Source organism: Salvelinus sp. IW2-2015, linkage group LG18 (genome assembly GCF_002910315.2).
Source record: "Salvelinus sp. IW2-2015 linkage group LG18, ASM291031v2, whole genome shotgun sequence".
Lineage (NCBI taxonomy): Eukaryota > Metazoa > Chordata > Actinopteri > Salmoniformes > Salmonidae > Salvelinus > Salvelinus sp. IW2-2015.
Window position 1 is genome coordinate 7001162 of NC_036858.1, and position 20325 is coordinate 7021486.

At 43.6% G+C, this 20325-nt stretch overlaps 2 protein-coding genes across 3 annotated transcripts in view; one reads left to right on the forward strand and one right to left on the reverse strand.

Moving 5' to 3' along the window:
• The window catches only part of htra1b (HtrA serine peptidase 1b), a 33532-nt gene extending 22248 nt beyond the window's left edge, over positions 1 to 11284 (forward strand). Inside the window, exons 4-9 of one of the 2 annotated variants that reach the window (XM_024008843.2) lie at positions 6165 to 6359; positions 8583 to 8615; positions 9187 to 9322; positions 9897 to 9954; positions 10055 to 10150; positions 10906 to 11284. In XM_024008843.2, the coding sequence (XP_023864611.1) occupies positions 6165 to 6359; positions 8583 to 8615; positions 9187 to 9322; positions 9897 to 9954; positions 10055 to 10150; positions 10906 to 11074 (687 nt within the window). In that variant the 3' untranslated portion in view covers positions 11075 to 11284. The remainder of the gene's footprint in view (positions 1 to 6164; positions 6360 to 8582; positions 8616 to 9186; positions 9323 to 9896; positions 9955 to 10054; positions 10151 to 10905) is intronic. The other variant, XM_024008844.2, reaches the window with a different exon arrangement.
• Positions 11285 to 15609: 4325 nt separating this feature from the next.
• On the reverse strand, positions 15610 to 20026 carry lg18h10orf88 (linkage group 18 C10orf88 homolog). The gene is made up of 6 exons (XM_024008669.2): positions 19146 to 20026; positions 18678 to 18875; positions 18026 to 18095; positions 17631 to 17831; positions 17014 to 17378; positions 15610 to 16578 (listed from the first exon to the last, which is right to left on the reverse strand). The coding sequence occupies exons 1-6, from the start codon at positions 19304 to 19306 to the stop codon at positions 16371 to 16373; spliced, it is 1203 nt and encodes a 400-aa protein (XP_023864437.1). The 5' UTR covers positions 19307 to 20026; the 3' UTR covers positions 15610 to 16370.
• Between the last annotated feature and the right edge of the window lie 299 nt (positions 20027 to 20325).

Below are 20325 nucleotides of genomic sequence, written 5' to 3' on the forward strand. Positions count from 1 at the left end.
CCTTTCCGTTCACTTTCACACTCCTGGGCCAGACTACACTCAATCATAGAACCTACAGAAGAGATGAGTCTTCAATAAAGACTTAAAGGTCGAGACCAAGTCTGCGTCTCTCACATGGGTAGGCAGACCATTCCATAAAAATGGAGCTCTATAGGAGAAAGCCCTGCCTCCAGCTGTTTGCTTAGAAATKCTATGGACAGTAAGGAGGCCTGCGTCTTGTGACAGTAGTGTACGTGTAGGTATGTACGGCAGGACCAAATCGGAAAGATAGGTAGGAGCAAGCCCATGTAATGCTTTGTAGGTTAGCAGTAAAACCTTGAAATAAGCCCTAGCCTTAACAGGAATCCAGTGTAGAGAGGCTAACACTGGAGTAATATGATAATTTTTTGGGGTTCTAGGCAAGATTCTAGCAGCCGTGTTTAGCACTAGCTGAAGTTTATTTGGTGCTTTATCCGGGTAGCCGGAAAGTAGAGCATTGCAGTAGTCTAACCTAGAAGTGACAAAAGCATGGATACATTTTTCTGCATTATTTTTGGACAGAAAGTTTCAGATTTTTGCAATGTTACGTAGATGGAAAAAAGCTGTCCTTGAAACAGTCTYGATATGTTCGTCAAAAGAGAGATCAGGGTCCAGAGTAACGCCGAGGTCCTTCAGTTTTATTTGAGACGACTGTACAACCATCAAGATTAATTGTCAGATTCAACAGAAGATCTCGTTGTTTCTTGGGACCTAGAACTAGCATCTCTGTTTAAAAGTAGAACATTTGCCGCCATCCACTTCCTTATGTCTGAATCACAGGCTTCCAGGGAGGGCAATTCTGGGGCTTCACCATGTTTCATCGAAATGTACAGCTGTGTGTTGTCCGCATAGCAGTGAAAGTTAACATTATGTTTCCGAATGGCATCACCAAGATGTAAAATATATAGTGAAAACAATAGTGGTCCTAAAACGGAGCCTTGAGGAACACCGAAATTTACAGTTGATATGTCAGAGGACAAACCATCTACAGAGACAAACTGATATCTTTCCGACAGATAAGATCTACACCAGGCAAGAACTTGTCCGTGTAGACCAATTTGGGTTTCCAATCTCCAAAACAATGTGGTGATCAGTGGTATCAAAAGCAGCACTAATGTCAAGGAGCACGAGGACCGATGCAGAGTCTCGGTCTGAGGCCATTAAAAGGTAATTTACCACCTTCACAAGTGCAGTCTCAGTGCTATGATGGGGTCTAAAACCAGACTGAAGCGTTTCGTTTACATTGTTTGTCTTCAGAAGGGCAGTGAGTTGCTGCGCAACAGCTTTTTTTTTTAAATGTTGAGAGGAATGGGAGATTCGATATAGGCTGATAGTTATTTTATATTTTCTGGGTCAAGGTTTGGCTTTTTCAAGAGAGGATTTATTACTGCCACTTTTAATGAGTTTGGTACACATCCGGTGGATAGAGAGCTGTTTATTATGTTCAACGTAGAAGGGCCAAGCACAAGAAGCAGCTCTTTCAGTAGTTTAGTTGGAATAGGGTCCAGTATGCAGCTTGAAGGTTTGGAGGCAATGATTATTTTCATCAATGTGTCAAAAGATATAGTATTAAAAAACTTGAGTGTCTCCCTTGATCCTAGGTCCTGGCAGTGTTTTGTAGACTCAGGACAGCTGAGCTTTGGAGGAATACGCAGATTTAAAGTCCGTAACTTGCTTTCTAATGATCATGATCTTTTCGTCAAAGAAATCCATGAATTTATCACTGCTGAAGTGAAAGCCATCCTCTCTTGGGAAATGCTGCTTTTTAGTTAGCTTTGCGACAGTATCAAAAATACATGTTGGATTGTTCTTATTTTCCTCAATTAAGTTGAAAAATAGGATGATCGAGCAGCAGTGAGGGCTCTTCGATACTGCACAGTACTGTCTTTCCAAGCTAGTCGGAAGACTTCCAGTTTGGTGTAGCGCCATTTCCGTTCCAATTTTCTGGAAGCTTGCTTCAGAGCTCGGGTATTTTCTGTTTACCAGGGAGCTAGTTTCTTATGACAAATGTTTTTTGATTTTAGGGGTGCGACTGCATCTAGGGTATTGCGCAAGGTTACATTTAGTTCCTCAGTTAGGTGATTAACTGATTTTGTACTCTGACATCCTTGGGTAGGTGGAGGGAGTCTGGAAGGGCATCTAGGAATCTTTGGGTTGTCCAAGAATTTATAGCACGGCTTTTGATGMTCCTTGGTTGGRGTCTGAGCAGATTATTTGTTGCGATTGCAAACATAATAAAATGGTGGTCCCATAGTCCAGGATTATGAGGAAAAACATTAAGATCCACAACATTTATTCAACGGGACAAAACTAGGTCCAGAGTATGACTGTGGCAGTGAGACATGTTGGACAAAACCCACTGAGTGGATGATGGCTCCGAAAGCATTTTGGAGTGGGACTGTGGACTTTTCCATGTGAATGTTAAAGTCACCAAAAGTGTGAATATTATCTGCCATGGCTACAAGGTCCGATAGGAATTCAGGGAACTCGGTGAGAAACACTGTATATGGCCCAGGAGGCCTGTAAACAGTAGCTATAAAAAGTGATTGAGTAGGCTGCATAGACTTCATGACTAGAAGCTCAAAAATTGAAATTTGCTATTGTGAATGTTAGCAACACCTCTCTGCCTTTGCGGGATGCGAGGGGAATGTGGTCACTAGTGTGAGCCATGTTTCAGTCAGGCCAATCACATCAAGATTATGATCAGTGATTAGTTCATTGACTTTAACTTCCGTGGAAGTGAGAGATCTGACATTAAGTAGCCCTATTTTGAGATGTGAGATTTCACAATCTCTTTCAATAATGACAGGAATGGAGGAGGTCTTTATTCCAGTGAGATTGCTAAGGTGAACACCGCCATGTTTAGTTTTGCCCAACCTAGATCGAGGCACAGACATGGTCTCAATGGGGAYAGCTGAGCTGACTACAYTGACTGTGCTAGTGGCAGACTCCACTAAGCTGGCAGGCTGGCTAACAGCCTGCTGCCTGGCCTGCACCTTATCTTATTGTGGAGCTAGGGGAGTTAGAGCCCTGTCTATGTTCGTAGATAAGAGGAGAGCACCCCTCCAGCTAGGATGGAGTCTGTCACTCCTCAGCAGGCCAGATGGTCTCTGCCGGTCCATATGGAAGCAGAGACAGAATATTGTATGTGTGTGTGTGTGTGCGCCCACGGCTAAAGGTTATTAATGAGAAGTGAGGGAGAAAAAGTAAGGTGCCCTCTTTCCTGGCAGGAGACCGTAGCAGTAGAAGATGAGGTTTTCCATAAGCATGTGTGATTGGCCTTGAATACAGACTGGTGAATCTGTTGATACCTTTACAGTGTTGTTCATCCCAAATGGAAACACAAGCTGCTTCTCAAATGGACTAATTTGGATGTCTGCAAACAATTTGACACTGGACATTATAATTTCTCATCTAGCTCTGGATTTATTGTGTGTGTATAAGACACTGCTTTTATTGGCAGTCACAGTCCTCTTGTGTATGATATACAGTATATTTTATTTTTTAAATTATATTTCAGCATTTATCAGTACTGAGCAAACAAGTCTAACTCTCTTGGTGATCTGACTGTTCAGTCCCTATTGACTCAGGTACACACAGACCAAGCTGACACACACACAAGCAGACAGGCACGCACACACACACACTGTGCCAACAGGTGCCTCGTCAATCACTCTAGCAGCAACAGACAGCAGCCCTGAGTAGTGGATCCTTCCTGCATACGGCTGCCAGGTCTGACACTCCCCTCTGCACCCATTATCCCCCCCGTTCCCCCCTGATGTTTACCTCTCTGACAGTCTGGTCATTTCCACTGTCACACACAGGCCTGTCTCTCACCGTTCCACACTGGCACTGTATCAGAGGGCTCAGCAGCAAATATCATCCCAGTCACTGAGAGCTGACAAGGTATCCTATTAGCTTAGGAGCGCAATGGAAACTGGAAAGTCAAGGGAACGTTAGGATGCATCATTKCATCAAGTCTAAGATCCTGTTACATCGAGACACACTCAAGGACAGACAAAGCGAGACTAGTTTCACTGCCCTGCATCCTTGCAGAAACCGAGCACCGATGAAGTTTCTGTTTTAATCAAATGGCCACCCGGACTATTTATATTGACCCTCTTCCCCCCTTTTTTTTTTTACACTGCTGCTACTCGCTGTTTATTATCTATGCATAGTCACGTGTACAAACTACCTCGACTAACCTGCACCGCCACACACTGACCTCTGCCCGGAGGTACCCCTGTATTTAGCCTCTTTTGTTATGTCTTTATTTGCACTTTTTAATTTTTTACTTTAGCTTATTTAGTATTGTAGGATGGAAGGGAGAGGTCGGAGGTGGGAAGCAGAGGGTGGAGGTGGAGGTAGAGAGAGGTGGACGCGGATGGGATCGGGGCTAGAGGAGGGTGGAGGTGGATGGAAGAGCGAGGTGAGGTAGAGAAGGGTGGGGAGGTGGAGGAAGAGGAGGGTAGAGGAGGTGGCAGGTGGATCTGAAGAGGAGGGTGGAAGGGGTAGAGCGGGTGGAGTGGATTCGAAGAGGAGTAGAGGAAGGTGGAGGCTGGATGGCAAGCAGGCACGGGGTGGCAGGCGCGGTAGAGAAGGGTGCAGGTGGATGGAAGAGGAGGGTAGAGGAGGTTGGAGGGGGATGGAAGAGGAGGGTGGAGGTGGATGGAAGAGGGGGGTAGAGGAGGTTGGAGGTGGATGGAAGAGGAGGGTGGAAGAGGGTAGAGGGGGCAGAGTTGTTACTGGGAGACGGGTGATCTGATAATGCATCTGTGAGTACAATACCATGGAATGCAAAAAACTGCCTGCCTCTCACTGCCCAGAGAAAACTGGGTCACTCAAGCCCATGTCCTTATCTCACTAGACTAGAGTGATGTGCTCCAGGTGCTGGAAGTAGTATACAGAGTACTGTGCTGTACAGGAGTTGTTTTCCTCCAGAGGTATTCCTCCAGAGGTTTTCCTCCTAATCCTGACTTGAGAAATCTTTTCAGTAGCTTGGGCTGTTCTATTGTTCTGATCTACAGTGCATTCAGAAAGTATTCAGACCCCTTTTYCCACATTTTGTTACGTTACAGCCTTATTCTAAAATTGATTCAATTGTTTTTYCCCCCCTCATCAATCTACACACAATACCCCATACTGCAGAATCAGACGTTTTGAAGGTTTAGGCATTCATTCTGAATGGTTAAGTTCTGCAACACTCTAGCATAACCCAAGCCTACTTGGGTTATGTAATGTACAATAGCGCTCAATAGCGCTCAATGTACAATAGCGCTCATTGTTGCCCTTAGTGGCCAGTTTTAAAGTAATCTCCTCCTTACCTGGACAGACGTCTAATTTCGCAGTGGATCTTGAGCGACCAGTGTGACAGATAACCTGCTGACTGCTGGATGGCAGACAGACACACTGACACTGTGTGCCAAAAGCCCTTCCTCCCAGTCTGTCCCATTCCATCCACCTGACCGYCTTCCTGGAATGTGTCAGTTTATCCCATTTCCAGCCCATCTGGTAGAGTGCTTAGGGCTGTYAGCCAGGGAGCAGCCTGCTATTCCTGTGTATGGCCTGGATGTCAGGTCTGGATTCCTGGAGCACTGAGCSCAGGGTAGGGGGCCAATGGTTCCTCTCCCCATATACCTGTGGCTGTATCCCCATGACCCATCACCACATCCTGCCCCCCCTGCCCTGTCCCGTCCTATTAATATCTAGGTCTGGTGTAACCCAGCCATAGTGACAACTGTATAACTCTTATCCATTCTCCTGTCATTGTTGATGGATTTTGTCTATTGTAGATTGTGTCAGTGAGATGGATGAAGTGGCAAATCATTGCCTTGATATCATTTCATAAAGCATGCAGAGTATGCAGACGTCAGGCCATATCGTCACTTCCTCTCAGTAGATTTACGGAACGCTATGTTGACCCCCATATGTTTGTTGTTCAACTGGCGCCCGTCGTGCATAAACAAACAGGATGTAACAAAGGCACTTCCGGCATGTCTCAAAAGAGGGGTGGTCTTGTTACCGTAGATACTGAATGTACTGTAGCTACAACTAGTACTGTATCTTCATGCCAACTGTTTCTGTTCAGAATGCCCTCTATAGAATACACATCTTGACTGATCTGAGTCCTGTGTCTCTGTGTTTAGATGAAGCTGCCGGTGCTGCTGCTGGGTCGTTCAGCTGACCTCAGGCCTGGGGAGTTTGTGGTGGCCATCGGCAGCCCCTTCTCCCTGCAGAACACGGTCACCACAGGTATCGTCAGCACCACCCAGAGAGGAGGCAAGGAGCTGGGCCTGAGGAACTCTGATATGGACTACATCCAGACGGACGCTATCATCAACGTGAGTGATACATCCACATCATCAGCACACACACACAAGCAGCTGTCACACAGGGCATTTAGTTGTGGAACAGTTATTTGTGAAAMATGTAGTTGGGGAACACAGCTGTCAGTGCAGGGCRTTTAGTTGTGGAACATTTAGTTGTGGAACATTTAGTCGTGGATATTTAGTTGTGGAACACAGCTGTCAGTGCAGGGCATTTAGTTGTGGATATTTAGTTGTGGAACACAGCTGTCAGTTCAAGGCATTTAGTTGTAGAACATTTAGTTGTGGATATTTAGTTGTGGAACACAGCTGTCAGGCAGGCCAATATTTTTTTTTTTTTTTTTTTTTTTTTTTTTTTTTTTTTTTTTTTTTTATTTGTGGTTTTTTTTTTTGTTTTTTTTTTTTTTTTTTTTTTTGTTTTTTTTTTTTTTAATTTTTTTTTTTTTTTTTTTTTTTTTTTTTTTTGTTTTTTTATTTTTTTTTTTTTTTTTTTTTTTTTTTTTTATTTTAGTTGTGGAACATTTAGTTGCTGCGTACATTTACGTTAGTGGAACACAGCGTCAGTTGTCAAGCCATTTAGGTGTGGAACATTAGTTGGAAACACAGCTGTCAGTGCAGGCATTTAGTTGTGGACATTTTAGTTGTGGAACACAGCTGTCAGTTCAAGGCTGTAGTTTGAAAACAGTTAGTTGTGGAACATTTCGTTGTGTGAACACAGCTGTCAGTCTCAAGCATTTATGGATTGTGTGAACATTTAGTTGTTGGAACACAGCTGTCAGTGCAGCATTTAGGTGGCATTTCGTTGTGGAACATTTCGTTGTGGAACACAGCTGTCAGGTTCAAGGCATTAGTTGTGAACATTTAGTGTGGAACACAGCTGTCAGTGCAGGGCATTTAGTTGTGGAACATTTAGTTGGAACACAGCTGTCAGTGCAAGGCATTTAGTTGTGGAAACATTTAGTTGTGGAACACAGCTGTCAGTCAAGGCATTTAGTGTGAACATTAGTTGTGGAACACAGCTGTCAGTTCAAGGCATTTAGTTGTGGAACATTTAGCTGTGGAACAAGCTGTCAGTTGCAAGGCATTTAGTTGTGGAACATTTCGTTGTGGAACACAGCTGTCAGTTCAAGGCATTTAGTTGTGGAACATTTAGTTGTGGAACACAGCTGTCAGTGCAGGCATTTCGTTGTGAACATTTCGTTGTGGAACCAGTGTCAGTTCAAGGCATTTAGTTGTGGAACATTTAGTTGTGGAACACAGCTGTCAGTGCAGGGCATTTCGTTGTGGAACATTAGTTGAACACAGCTGTCAGTGCAGGGCATTTAGTTGTGGAACATTTCGTTGTGGAACACAGCTGTCAGTCAAGGCATTTAGTTGTGGAACATTTAGTTGTGAACACAGCTGTCAGTTCAAGGCATTTAGTTGTGGAACATTTAGTTGGGAACACAGCTGTCAGTGCAGGGCATTTAGTTGTGAAACATTCGTTGTGGAACACAGCTGTCAGTGCAAGGCATTTAGTTGTGGAACATTTAGTTGTGGAACACAGCTGTCAGTGCAGGGCATTTAGTGTTGTGAACAAATTTCGTTTGTGGAACACAGCTGTCAGTGCAGGCATTTGTTGTGGAACATTTGTTGTGGAACACAGCTGTCAGTTCAAGGCATTTAGTTGTGAACATTTAGTTGTGGAACACAGCTGTCAGTCAAGGCATTTGTTGTGGAACATTTAGTTGTGGAACACAGCTGTCAGTGCAGGGCATTTAGTTGTGGAACATTTCGTTGTGGAACACAGCTGTCAGTTCAAGGCATTTAGTTGTGGAACATTTAGTTGTGGAACACAGCTGTCAGTGCAAGGCATTTAGTTGTGGAACATTTAGTTGGGAACACAGCTGTCAGTTCAAGCATTAGTTGTGGAACATTTAGTGTTGTGGAACACAGCTGTCAGTGCAGGGCATTCGTTGTGGAACATTTCGTTGTGAACACAGCTGTCAGTTCAAGGCATTTAGTTGTGGAACATTTAGTTGTGGAACACAGCTGTCAGTGCAGGGCATTTAGTTGTGGAACATTTAGTTGTGGATATTTAGTTGTGGAAAATGTTGTTGTGGAACACAGCTGTCAGTTCAAGGCATTTAGTTGTGGAACACACAACAGTAGCTCCCCCTTATTTGCCTCGTTACACACGAAGGAGCTGTAGATATGCCATCTGATCATCCCTTTAACCTGAATGTTGTTCCTTTTCAGTATGGGAACTCTGGCGGACCCCTGGTCAATCTGGTAAGATATCATTTCTTATTGATAAGAATTACATCTTTCAGAATGGTCTTGAAGGTTCAWTTCAGCCGTTTTTATCTCAGTATCAAATCATTTCTGGGTAACAATGAAGTACCTTACTCTGATTGTTTTCAGTTCAAATGGTCAAAAATATACTAAAATAGCTTCTTAGCAACGAGCAATTTCTCAAGCAAGAATTTAGCTAAAACGGTCTGGGAGTGGTCTGAGTGGGGAGGGGAAAGCTGAAAATCTGCTGCTATTGGCAGAGAGGTTTGGAAGTCTCTTTCTTATTGGTCTGCTAACTAATTTGCCACCTGGTGATGTCACAAGGTAGGCCAAAACTCCATCCCACCAAAACAGGCTGAAATTTCAGGCGGTCTTTTCAAACAGCTTTTTAAACCATAAGGGCATTATCATAATTTTCGCAATTTCACAGTGTTATTCCAACCTCATAGTGTGGAAATATATATAAAACACAGGAAATCATGTTTTTAACTGCACTGGGCCTTTCATTGTACATCTATGACAAATCTGGAGGATGTATTTGAATAATGTGTGTTGTTTCTGTCTTCAGGACGGAGAGGTGATTGGGATCAACACACTGAAGGTGACAGCAGGAATCTCCTTCGCCATCCCCTCAGACAAGATCCGTCAGTTCCTGGCAGAGTCCCATGACAGGCAATCTAAAGGTACAGATTACCAATCTAAAGGTAGGGCTGTGACGATTATGGAATTTTGAGCTAACGATAAATTGTCACGCAAATGACCACGGTTATTGTCATAGTTGTCATTTTTTTCAACAATTGTTTTGAGCTTGTGATGCATCATAAATGAATGCATCTTTGAAAATTACCAATGACATACCTAATGAATATAACTCAGGTTTGGTGAAACCCCTGTTTTAAAAATATCTATATTTTGACCTTGCCGTTCTGCTCATAAAACCAACTTTACCCTCTTCATGTATAAAATAAATAAGTACAAATAAAATAAACAAAACTGCTATTGGGTTAGTTGTATCTACTTGAAAATAAAGTTTAAAAAAATATATATATATAATCTCCCCCTCTTAAAATGCATGTATTAAGACGATTTTGGCCATTTATTTTTAAGTTTACGGTTATTGTCGGTTAGACCAGGGTTTCCCAAACTCAGTCCTGCCCCCCCCGATTATTGTGCCAGACCTATCTAAAGTTTAATGGTTTTGACCAGGTACTGCATATTGAATTGTCAATGTTTATCACCATGTGCATGCTAATGCAGCATTTATCCTCTTTTCTTTAGGGAAATTATCAACAAGTAAGAAATATATCGGTGTGAGGATGATGACTCTCACACCAATGTAAGTTTCAGCCAGCCTGGTTCATCTTGTGAATTAAATTCTTCCACATACCTGCGTTACATTAAACACATCTCTGTTTTCATTGGTTCCTTTCCCATAGGCTTGCAAAGGAGCTGAAGGAGAGACAATCAGACTTCCCCGATGTTACCTCAGGGGCATATGTCATCGAGGTCATCCCAAAAACACCAGCTGAGACGTAAGTAGTATCTAGAACCTGAAAGGGTTCTTCGGGCTGTCCCCATAGGAGAACCCTTTGAAGAATGGGTTCTACGTGGAACCCAAAAGGGTTCTACCTGGACCAAAAAGGGTTCTCCTACAACCCTTTTGGAACCCTTTTTTCTAAGAGTGTACTGAAAACAGAACAGTTAAAGTCCTCGACCTTAGATTAGGACAGGAGAATTTAATGATTCATTTGGTATTTGGCAAAGTCTCCATCCCTCTCATAAAGGTTGCTAAGAGTTCATTGTCGTCTACTCTTAAAATTAGACTGGCCTCATAGCACAATGAATTAGCATTTCATGACCACATAAACAGCATGATAGAGCAGTCTATCTACAGAAGGTTATTCATTCCTACAGAATGCACTCTGTATATTTTTTGTGGCCACATAAAATTATTTGTGCTGAGGCGGTGGTCTCCCACTCAAGGAAATGAATAGCTTTCTTTTTGTCTGGTGGGGTTTGTGGTACCAAGGTTAGCAAAATGGTCTTAGATTTTTCAGAGACCATGGTCAGATTTAGTTTCTCACAGTGTCAAACAAGAATGTTACTGCCTCTGTAAGTTCATTTAGCTTTTTTTGGAATGGGGAAAACTCCCTTCTCTCAAATAAAGAGGCTATATTTATATTCTGTGGAATGAGAGATCTAATGGTACACTGCTTATAGAGCCTAACGTACTTTATCAGTAAAGCGCATTTCTTTTTTGCTACATTCCCCCCTCTCTCCTCCACAGAGGTGGCCTGCAGGAGAGTGATGTCATAATCACCATCAACAGCCAGCGAATCACCTCGGCCAGTGACGTCAGCAGCTCCATCAAGAGGGAAGACACGCTGCGGATGGTGGTCCGGCGGGGGAACGAGGACATCATGCTCACCGTCGTCCCAGAGGAGATTGACCCTTGACTTCTCAGCAACCACGAGCTGGTTCTCAGTGTTGAAAATCACGGACCTTAAACCGGGTGTGTCTGGAGCCACACCCTACCTTAGAACCTGTAACTACTAGTGTCTCCCCCCCTCCACTACCCTCAAACTACAGAGGTCTGTGAGGCCCACACCTAACCCTCTGGGAGCTCAAATATGTCCAGGTTAATAAAGACAGATTTTAGCACCCCTGCTAGTTTTTTATTTTATTATTTGTCCTCATGTATGAGTCAAAAAGATACTTCCACACTCATTGAAACTGATTATTGCCATCACGTTTGTTTTTATACTCTATTAACATCCTTGCACAGAGAACCCTCCTCAGTCAGAGAGAAGAAGTGAAGGGTGTCCTTAATCTGGTTTGTTGTTGATATTGTTGATGTTTTTTAATTGTATTTCTCTTGGTATGTTTTGACCACAATTTCACAGAGGGAATAAAATGGTTTTTAAAAAAGTGGTGTTCCTTACTGATATGAAAATCCTAACGCTGACTGCATGAATGTTGATGGTTGAACTATACACATCTAGTAAAGGCCAGTGTACACATCCAGCTTGGCTGCTCTATGCACAGACTGGGACTATGACCATGGCATGGTTATGGTTTGGATCATAAACTCAGCAAAAAAAGCGTCCTCACTGTCAACTGCGTTTATTTTCAGCAAACTTAACGTGTAAATATTTGTATGAACATAACAAGATTCAACAACTGAGACATACACTGAACAAGTTCCATAGACATGTGACTAACAGAAATTGAACAATGTGTCCCTGAACAAAGGGGGGGTCAAAATCAAAAGTAACAGTCAATATCTGGTGTGGCCACCAGCTGCATTAAGTACTGCAGTGCATGGACTGCACCAGATTTGCCAGTTCTTGCTGTGAGATGTTACCCCACTCTTCCACCAAGGCACCTGCAAGTTCCCGGACATTTCTGGGGGGAATGGACCTAGCCCTCACCCTCCGATCCAAAAGGTCCCAGACGTGCTCAAAGAAAGATGCTCAGGGTCCCTGCTCATCTGCGTGAACGTGCCTTAGGCATGCTGCAAGGAGGCATGAGGACTGCAGATGTGGCCAGGGCAATAAATTGCAATGTCCGTACTGTGAGACTTCTAAGACAGCGTTACAGGGAGACAGGACGGACAGCTGATCGTCCTCGCAGTGGCAGACCACGTGTAACAACACCTGCACAGGATCGGTACATCCAAACATCACACCTGCAGGACAGGTACAGAATGGCAACAATAACTACCCCAGTTAGACCAGGAACGCACAATCCCTCCATCAGTGCTCAGACTGTGCAATAGGCTGAGAGAGGCTTGACTGAGGGCTTGTAGGCCTGTTGTAAGGAAGGTCCTCACCAGACATCACCGGCAACAACGTCGCCTATGGGCACAAACCCACCGTTGCTGGACCAGACAGTACTGGCAAAAAGTGCTTTCACTGACGAGTCGTGGTTTTGTCTCACCAGGGGTGATGGTCGGATTTGCGTTTATCGWCGAAAGAATGAGCTTTACACTGAGGCCTGTACTCTGGAGCGGGATCGATTTGGAGGTGGATGGTCTGTCATGGTCTGGGGCGGTGTGTCACAGCATCTCAGAGCTTGTTGTCATTGCAGGCAATCTCAACGCTGTGCGATACAGGAAAGACATCCTCCTCCCTCATGTGGTACCCTTCCTGCAGGCTCATCCTGACATGACCCTCCAGCATGACAATGCCACCAGCCATACTACTCATTTTGTGCATGATTTCCTGCAAGACAGGAATGTCAGTGTTCTACCATGGCCAGCGAAGAGCCCGGATCTCAATCCTATTGAGCACGTCTGGGACCTGTTTGATCGGAGGGCTAGGGCTAGGGCCATTCTCCACAGAAATGTCCAGGAACTTGCAGGTATATATATACACACTACCGGTCAAAAGTTTTATGTGGGAACTCCTTCAAGACTGTTGGAAAAGCATTCCAGGTGAAGCTGGTGGAGAGAATGCCAAGCGTGTGCAAAGCTGTCATCAAGGCAAAGGGTGGCTATTTGAATAATATAAAATATAAAATCTATTTTAATTTGTTTAAAACTTTTTTGGTTACTACATGATTCCATATGCGTTATTTCATAGTTATGATGTCTTCACTATTATTCTGCGATGTTGAAAATAGTAAAAATAAAGAAAAACCCTTGAATGAGTAGGTGTTTATATATATATATATATATACACTGAGTGTACTAAACATTAAGACCACCTGCTCTTTCCACAACATAGACTGACCCGGTGAATCCAGGTGAAAGCTATGATCCCTTATTGATGTCACTTAAATCCATTTCAATCAGTGTAAATTAACGGGCGGAGACGGGTTATTGTGTACGTTTGCCATTCAGAGGGTGAATGGGCAAGACAAATATTTAAGTGCCTTTGAACGGGGTTTGGTAGTAGGTGCCAGGCGCACTGGTTTGAGTGTGTGAAGAACTGCAACGCTGCTGGGTTTTTCATGCTCAACAGTTTCCTGTGTGTATCAAGAATGGGTCCACCACCCAAAGGACATCCAGACAATTTGACAAAACTGTGGGAAGCATTGGAGTCAATATGGGCCAGCATCCTTGTGGAACGCTTTCAACACCTTGTAGAGTCCATGCCCTGACAAATTGAGGCTGTTCCGGGGACAAAAGGGGGGGGACTCAATATTATGAAGATGTCCCTAATGTTTTGTACACTGAGTGTATATACTGTATATATTTCGGTCTCTGACATTGCTCGTTCTGATATTTCTTCATTTCTACATTTTTCTGGATTATGTGTGTATTGTATTTGTATTGCTAGGTATTACTGCACTGTTGAAGCTAAAAACACAAGCATTTAGCTGCACCTGGGATAACATCTGCAAATCTGTGTACGCGACCAATAACATTTGATTTGATTTGCAGTAAAGGAAAGACACAGACAGAATTAGGTCATCTCTCAAGCCATTGGTCATCTCTTACATTTTATTATGGTCATCCATATATCCTCAGCGAACTGCTTAGGGTGCGACATTAAGTATCATGTGAATGAGCCACAGTATGAGGTGATTTATATATAGGGAAGGATCCATTACGTTAACTTGTGGAATAGACACCGTCTGGAATGCAGTTTCAACCAGTCAGCATTCAGGATTAGACCCACCCGTTGTATAATACGTAATAATCGACAGTATCCTTTCCGTTACATGTTCTTTGGGTTCAAAACCTAGATAGAAAACATGACCTCACTCTTACCTTTCAAACGTCCCAAATGGCACCCCATTCCCTATGTTGTGTGCACTGCTTTTAACCAGGGCCCTTAGGGATATGGTCAAAAGTAGTGCGCGATATAGGGAACAGGGTGCAATTTGGGACGCAAACACCGTGTGACATCAGTTACAGAGGCCTCATCGATGAAATGTTTGGTTAATGTACTGTGAAGGATAAGCTCAAGGTTTCTAGAAATACTGTAAATGTCCCATTAGTCAAACTAAGTGATCTGATGTTAATGTAATTCCCATGTGTTAGTGGGGATGTAGACTACCCCCTGAAAGGCTACAGTTACAGTGTAGATGAACGCTAAGGATGTGATGAACATGTATTAATAATAGAGACTAGTTTACTGGATGACTCATCCATCCAGGTTAATATCAGTGTCGGGCTGGGGCCAAATGAGAATACGTTGTGCTAACTAACAATACAATCTATCTGCAATATTAAAACTAACAGTACAATAAATCTGAATTATGTCGATCTGAGAAGGGTTTCTTACTGACAGGCCCGAGGCCATTCTTTCACTGTTGTATTCAAATCATTAAAATATTGATTGCTCTGGGCTCAGCCTCTGAGTACTGGCCTAGGATCAGGTCCCACCTGTCAATGCCGCAACATGGTCACACATCTAAAAGGCTAAACTGATCCTAGAGCAACACTCCTACTCTGTGACATACAGGCCCTAATCTGTATGTTACAAATAGAGTATTAATTTCCAAGAGCACACAGACATAGTAGGCTACAGTACTGCTGTGTTGATTTTTTCCCACTACTTTACACTTCATAAAGATCCTAATACAACAGGTTTTGATTAGTTCCCTTCATTGCCATGCAGAGTAGCAGCACCAGCAGTTGGATAGCGTTGATACAGTTGGTACCACTACATGCTTTTCTTAGTGAGCATACTAGGACCTGCCCTTTGCTTACAGGAAGCTGTGCCCTACTTCTGCCTGGCCGGGTCCAGTCAACCAGCACTGACCTACGGCGCTGTAGTTCGAAGCGGTCTGAAGTATACATGTCTAGTCTACAGATCCTGGAGGAAAACACTGGCCCACTCTGTAACCTGGCCCAATGGATTTATGTAGAATGATCAGGAGTGAGGACAACACAGACAGACATCATCCAGGGTTGTTAAAGCAGGCAGTGGCAGCCGTCACATGGTGTCTCTGCCACTAAATGTTTTACTGTGTCTGTGCCCAGTGGGATTCGACTGTTTCYATCCAGTTTGATGCATGATCATGATTTATACAAAGGATGATTGTTCTCAGACATAGTTATTTATTGATTTAGCTGGTACTGTAATCCACGCCAAACATCCAGCACATCATTCTGGTAAATTCATGTTTCACATAATCCTTCAAATATTTAGTCAGCTGAGCTTTTCCCAGAAAGATCAGCCCAGGGTGTGGTGACCTGTTCAAGGATGCAGCAATGGAGTCCTACCAAAGACACCAAACCAACGGCTCCACCTAGTGCTTCTCCTTTACCAACATAAACATTTCATGTTTTACATTACAGAGGAATGAATATGTTTAGCAGGTGTGGACTGGAGAGCAGGTTGTGTTAGATTCTTATTTTCTTTTACCCTTGCACAAAAAATAATAAACATATTCTGTAGTTTTGTTACAGTATAAATAGATTTATTTTCACTCTTGATCATACAGTGCAGTTATTTAAACCAGTCTGTTAATACACAGAATATGAAAGGGAGTCAAATTTACAACAGTCAGACATTATTTTACAAACGTGCACAAGTGGTAAAACTACAGTAAAATAAGCAGCTTGTCTCTGGGGAGTTGGGTTATTGGGTGCGGGTTATTGGGTGCGGGTTATTGGTCGCAGCCAGTGTAGGGGCTGTGCATGGGGCTGGGGATAAGGTAGGGGCTGGAGTCAGTGGGGGCTAGGGCTGGGAATAAGGTAGGGGCTGGAGCCAATGCAATGGGTTAGAGTCAATGGGGGCTGGGGTAGGGGATGAGGCAGGGGCTGTGGCTTGGTTAGAGGCCGGAGTTGGGATGGAGTTAGTGCAGGGCCTGAGGCTGGTCAGGCGTGGGTGCTGTGGTCTTGAGGTGGTTAAGGGGAAGGGCCAGGGTCTGCAGTAAGGCCGTTTCCAGGCGCAGCTGCATGGCATCCAGTCTCTGGTCCATGTGTTCCATCAGCCTCCTCTCCATCTCGCCCAGACATCTCTCCAGAACCTGCTCCAGCCCTCTGCAGCATGCATGCTCCTGCCTGCAAGACGATCCATCACAGAATAGGTTTTCATAAGAATTAAAGTACCTCCCTTTGGTGCTGTCACCCTCCCATGATAACATTGCCCTTGAACATATCCTCGCTATCCTCACAGGTTTCACTGGACCGGGAGTTTTCCCTGACAACAAGACCTGTATGGTCATACAGACAAACCATACTCAGACATTTCCTGGAACATAAACAGACACACCACAATGCCACCAGAACCATTACCAGAACCATTACCAAACCCATTACCAGAACCATTACCAAACCCATTACCAAACCCAGACAGACATGGTCAGCCCTGACATCCTCCATCCACTTGACTCCTAACCACAACATCTGGACGCCATTCTACTCCAACCACACCATGTAAACATTCAGAGGGAGTTTTACATTGTAGTTAGACCCACCACCAGTCATCATACTCACCGCGGGCCGTTGGATGTCTTTGAGGCATCCTCGATGCGGAGCTGCGTCACCTGCCCACACACACTCTGCAGCATAGGGAGCAAGTCTGGGCTGATGCATGGCCTCCGTCCTCCTGGCTGGCCGTTAAGAAAGGGTGACATCATGTCTGCCAGGCCGGTGTGAGTATCGCAGGCTGCACGAGACTGGGGCCATGGATCTGAGGAGGCAGAGTCAGACATCTCGTCTGGCTGGAGGCTAGTGTTGACTGAGGGGTGTTGAATGTCAGCTGGAGCTGAAGAGGGTCCGTTCGTTACTTTAGCAAGAGCAGAGAGAGCCCCACTGCTCATGAGGAGGGGCAGAAACGCACTCAGTGAGTCAGCTTTGTTCTGGAAAAAAATACCAAAGAGCTTGATTTACCATACAATACAGCGATTGTCTTCTGTGTTCTCTGTTCACTAGTCTTGAGCTTCTCGCTATCTGACAGCCATCTTGGTGGGTAGAAGAATGAACAATACAACACAACACAATACAATAGAGCCAGTGTCTCCTGTGTAATTTCGGACTGCGTAATTTTCCACTGAGGTTTCTATTGACTTGTATTGGTGACTGTGATGCTTTGACGTCAGCGGAGAACCCACCTTCTGCTGAAACTGGACCATGTTCATGAGGCTCTGGGCCCCCGGTGAGAGGCTGGCACCCATCTCCTCCACCATGGACTGCACACGGAGCATGTCGATGCTGGGCCCCAGGCTCAGAGAGCAGTCCACAGGCGTCAGTGTCTGTAGGCCCATCACGACCCGAGCCACAGCCACGCTCCCTCGCCCACCAAGAGACAGCAGCTGAGAAAACGCAGAGGTTAGCCCAAGAAAGGGCACCACCCATAATAATCCTAACTAGACAGGTAAAGGGGATGAGTCAATGGATTTCATGTTCACAGAGACATTGCTTTGTGCTAGTAGAGAATAAACAGGAACGGGACTGAAGTAGTAACAGACACTACTGTTGATTTGAAAGCTGTGGTTGACATGCATACCTTCACCTCACATGATGCAGCAGGGGACTCCAATATTAAGTGTTTCCTGTAGAAGGGTCCTCTCTCTGCACTGAAAAGCAGAGAGAGGACGTACCACATTACACCCAATTATGATACTGTACCCATTTTTTGCTTTAAAATGTATGCCAAACAAAAAACATGAATTTCTAAGTTTAACAAAACCATACAACTCTATGCACAAGGAATGCTTTTAATAATTTACTCAGAAATGTTTATTAAAAAAACATTTACTGGACAAACTATGCAGATGCAAAGTTTGGTAACAGAATTTCTGTCAAATCTGTCCGTTTTTTTATGTGACCACGCTTCCCAAAAACGTAAATATCTGCTCTGGATTAAGTTTAAAAAATGTCTGCAGAAAGAATGGTGTGTCAGCTATGACATGACAGCTTAACTTTAAAAAAATAAAGTGGGTTACTGATCTATAGTGAAATAAATTTACACCCAGTAACAGAATTGCAATAATAGAATTTCACTTAGCTGCTTTCTAAGTCACTTAGAAATGTCCTTGTTTTTGAAAGAAAAGTCTTTTTTTTGTCCATTACAACAACATCAAATTGACCAGAAATACAGTGTAGACATTGTTAATGTTGTAAATGACTATTATATATATATATCCATACATACACACCTGTCAGGCTGTGTGTTGGGGTCTCTTTCCCCGCGACAGGTGCCACAGTAGTCCCCAGCCTGGGAGTAGACCTCGATTGTGCGGGCCTCGCTGGTCACCAGCAGGCTGGTGATGAGGGCAGGGCAGTGGGGTGCACAGCACAGGGTGATGACACACGGAGACCCCTCCTCTAACTGCTCCAGGAGCACTGGAACACACCTGAGGACAAACAAGAGAGAGATCAAAATGTCAAAGGGTAGCAGTATTTTTATTAAGAAAATCAAGGATTTTAATATCAGTGCTGTAACTATTCTAGAGAGTGGAAGTTAGTCTAGATAGCTAGCTATGACAGTCTGGGGCTTCCTGGAACGTTTCGATTTGAGTTAAGGCATGCATAAACCGTTTAGGTGTGGTCATTTAAAGGTTGACGAGGTCACTGTGGTATGGGAATGTCTGTCAGTGGAGAAGATGATAAACAAGGTGTCTTACCCGTTTGGTGTGTCTCTGTCGATCTGACTGATGTCAGTGTTGTTACTTGACTCTACTGGGAGAAGGATGTCAGAGAATTGGCGCTCCTGTGATTTGCAAGCCCATGACGTGTGCCCGTTGACAGGTCCATCTTTGCTTGTGCTCACGTCAATACTGGCCATGATGATTATGATGATGGCCGCTTTCCCTAAACGTAATACCTATCTGGCCTTGGGTAGCTAACTAGCTAGCCAAATGGACTAGTAAAATACAAAACAGATTCCTCTTCTACAGCACAGTGACGTTATGAACAAATGCTGGGGCAGAAACAGTTATTTCAGTCACACTGTTGGTTTGTCTATGCCAGCCGGTAACCGTAAAAAAACATATCAAGCAATCCTATCGACTCTCAAGGAAATGCTAGCTAACGTTAGCATGTTAGCTAGCATACAGGCGGCCCGTCCATTCTTGGGTCAATGGATGGAAACGTCAGTTAAAACGCTACAATTCATACCTTACATCAACCAATCGTTTTAGAAAGCATATCTGGCGACCAGACGACTAACTAGCTAGCAACTTCGATGAAAGCACGGCTTGTTTATGATGTTACACCACCAATGAAGCACTTCTGGGTTACGCTTTTTTCCCCTTCTGTGGATCGGTTTCTACTAAATAGCACAGCCACTAACTCAAAATTGGCTTTTGTTCAAAAATCGTTCAAAAATCATAAAAACAAAATCATTTTTGGTCTTAATTTAAGATTATGGTTAGACATAATGTTAGCCGTGTGGTTAAGTTTAGGCTTAAAATTAGATTTTAGAAGAGAAAATGTAGAAATAGGTCGGAATGTATGACTTTGTGGCTGTGTTGACTAGCGACGACCCTGTGGATCTTCTACTTCTGTGTAACGCTTTTCTTCCTTCAAAATAAGAGTCCAAACCAGTAGACTGTAAAAATTAATAATGATAGTAGTAACCATCCAATTACAAATATAAATTATTAATTAATGGTGACATTTCGTGGATGAAAAACAAAAACATTTATATTAAAAACAACATTTAAAAACAATGGAAAAACAACTAGCCTTAAACATGTTATTTATTTTCCCTCTTTAGTTTTTTTTAACATGAAAGACTGACTGGAGTAGTTTTGAGTGAATTTACCATAGACATTAAAACCAGGGCACAGATTTACACAGCAA

Excerpts from the sequence above, each read along its gene's own strand:
- lg18h10orf88 (XM_024008669.2), bottom strand. The coding sequence starts at position 19,306 with ATGGCCAGTATTGACGTGAGCACAAGCAAAGATGGACCTGTCAACGGG. Across the intron at positions 18,096-18,677 it reads CCCAACACACAGCCTGACAG|TGCAGAGAGAGGACCCTTCT; the intron begins GTGTGTATGTAT and ends TCTGCTTTTCAG. Across the intron at positions 17,379-17,630 it reads TGGTCCAGTTTCAGCAGAAG|AACAAAGCTGACTCACTGAG; the intron begins GTGGGTTCTCCG and ends ATTTTTTTCCAG.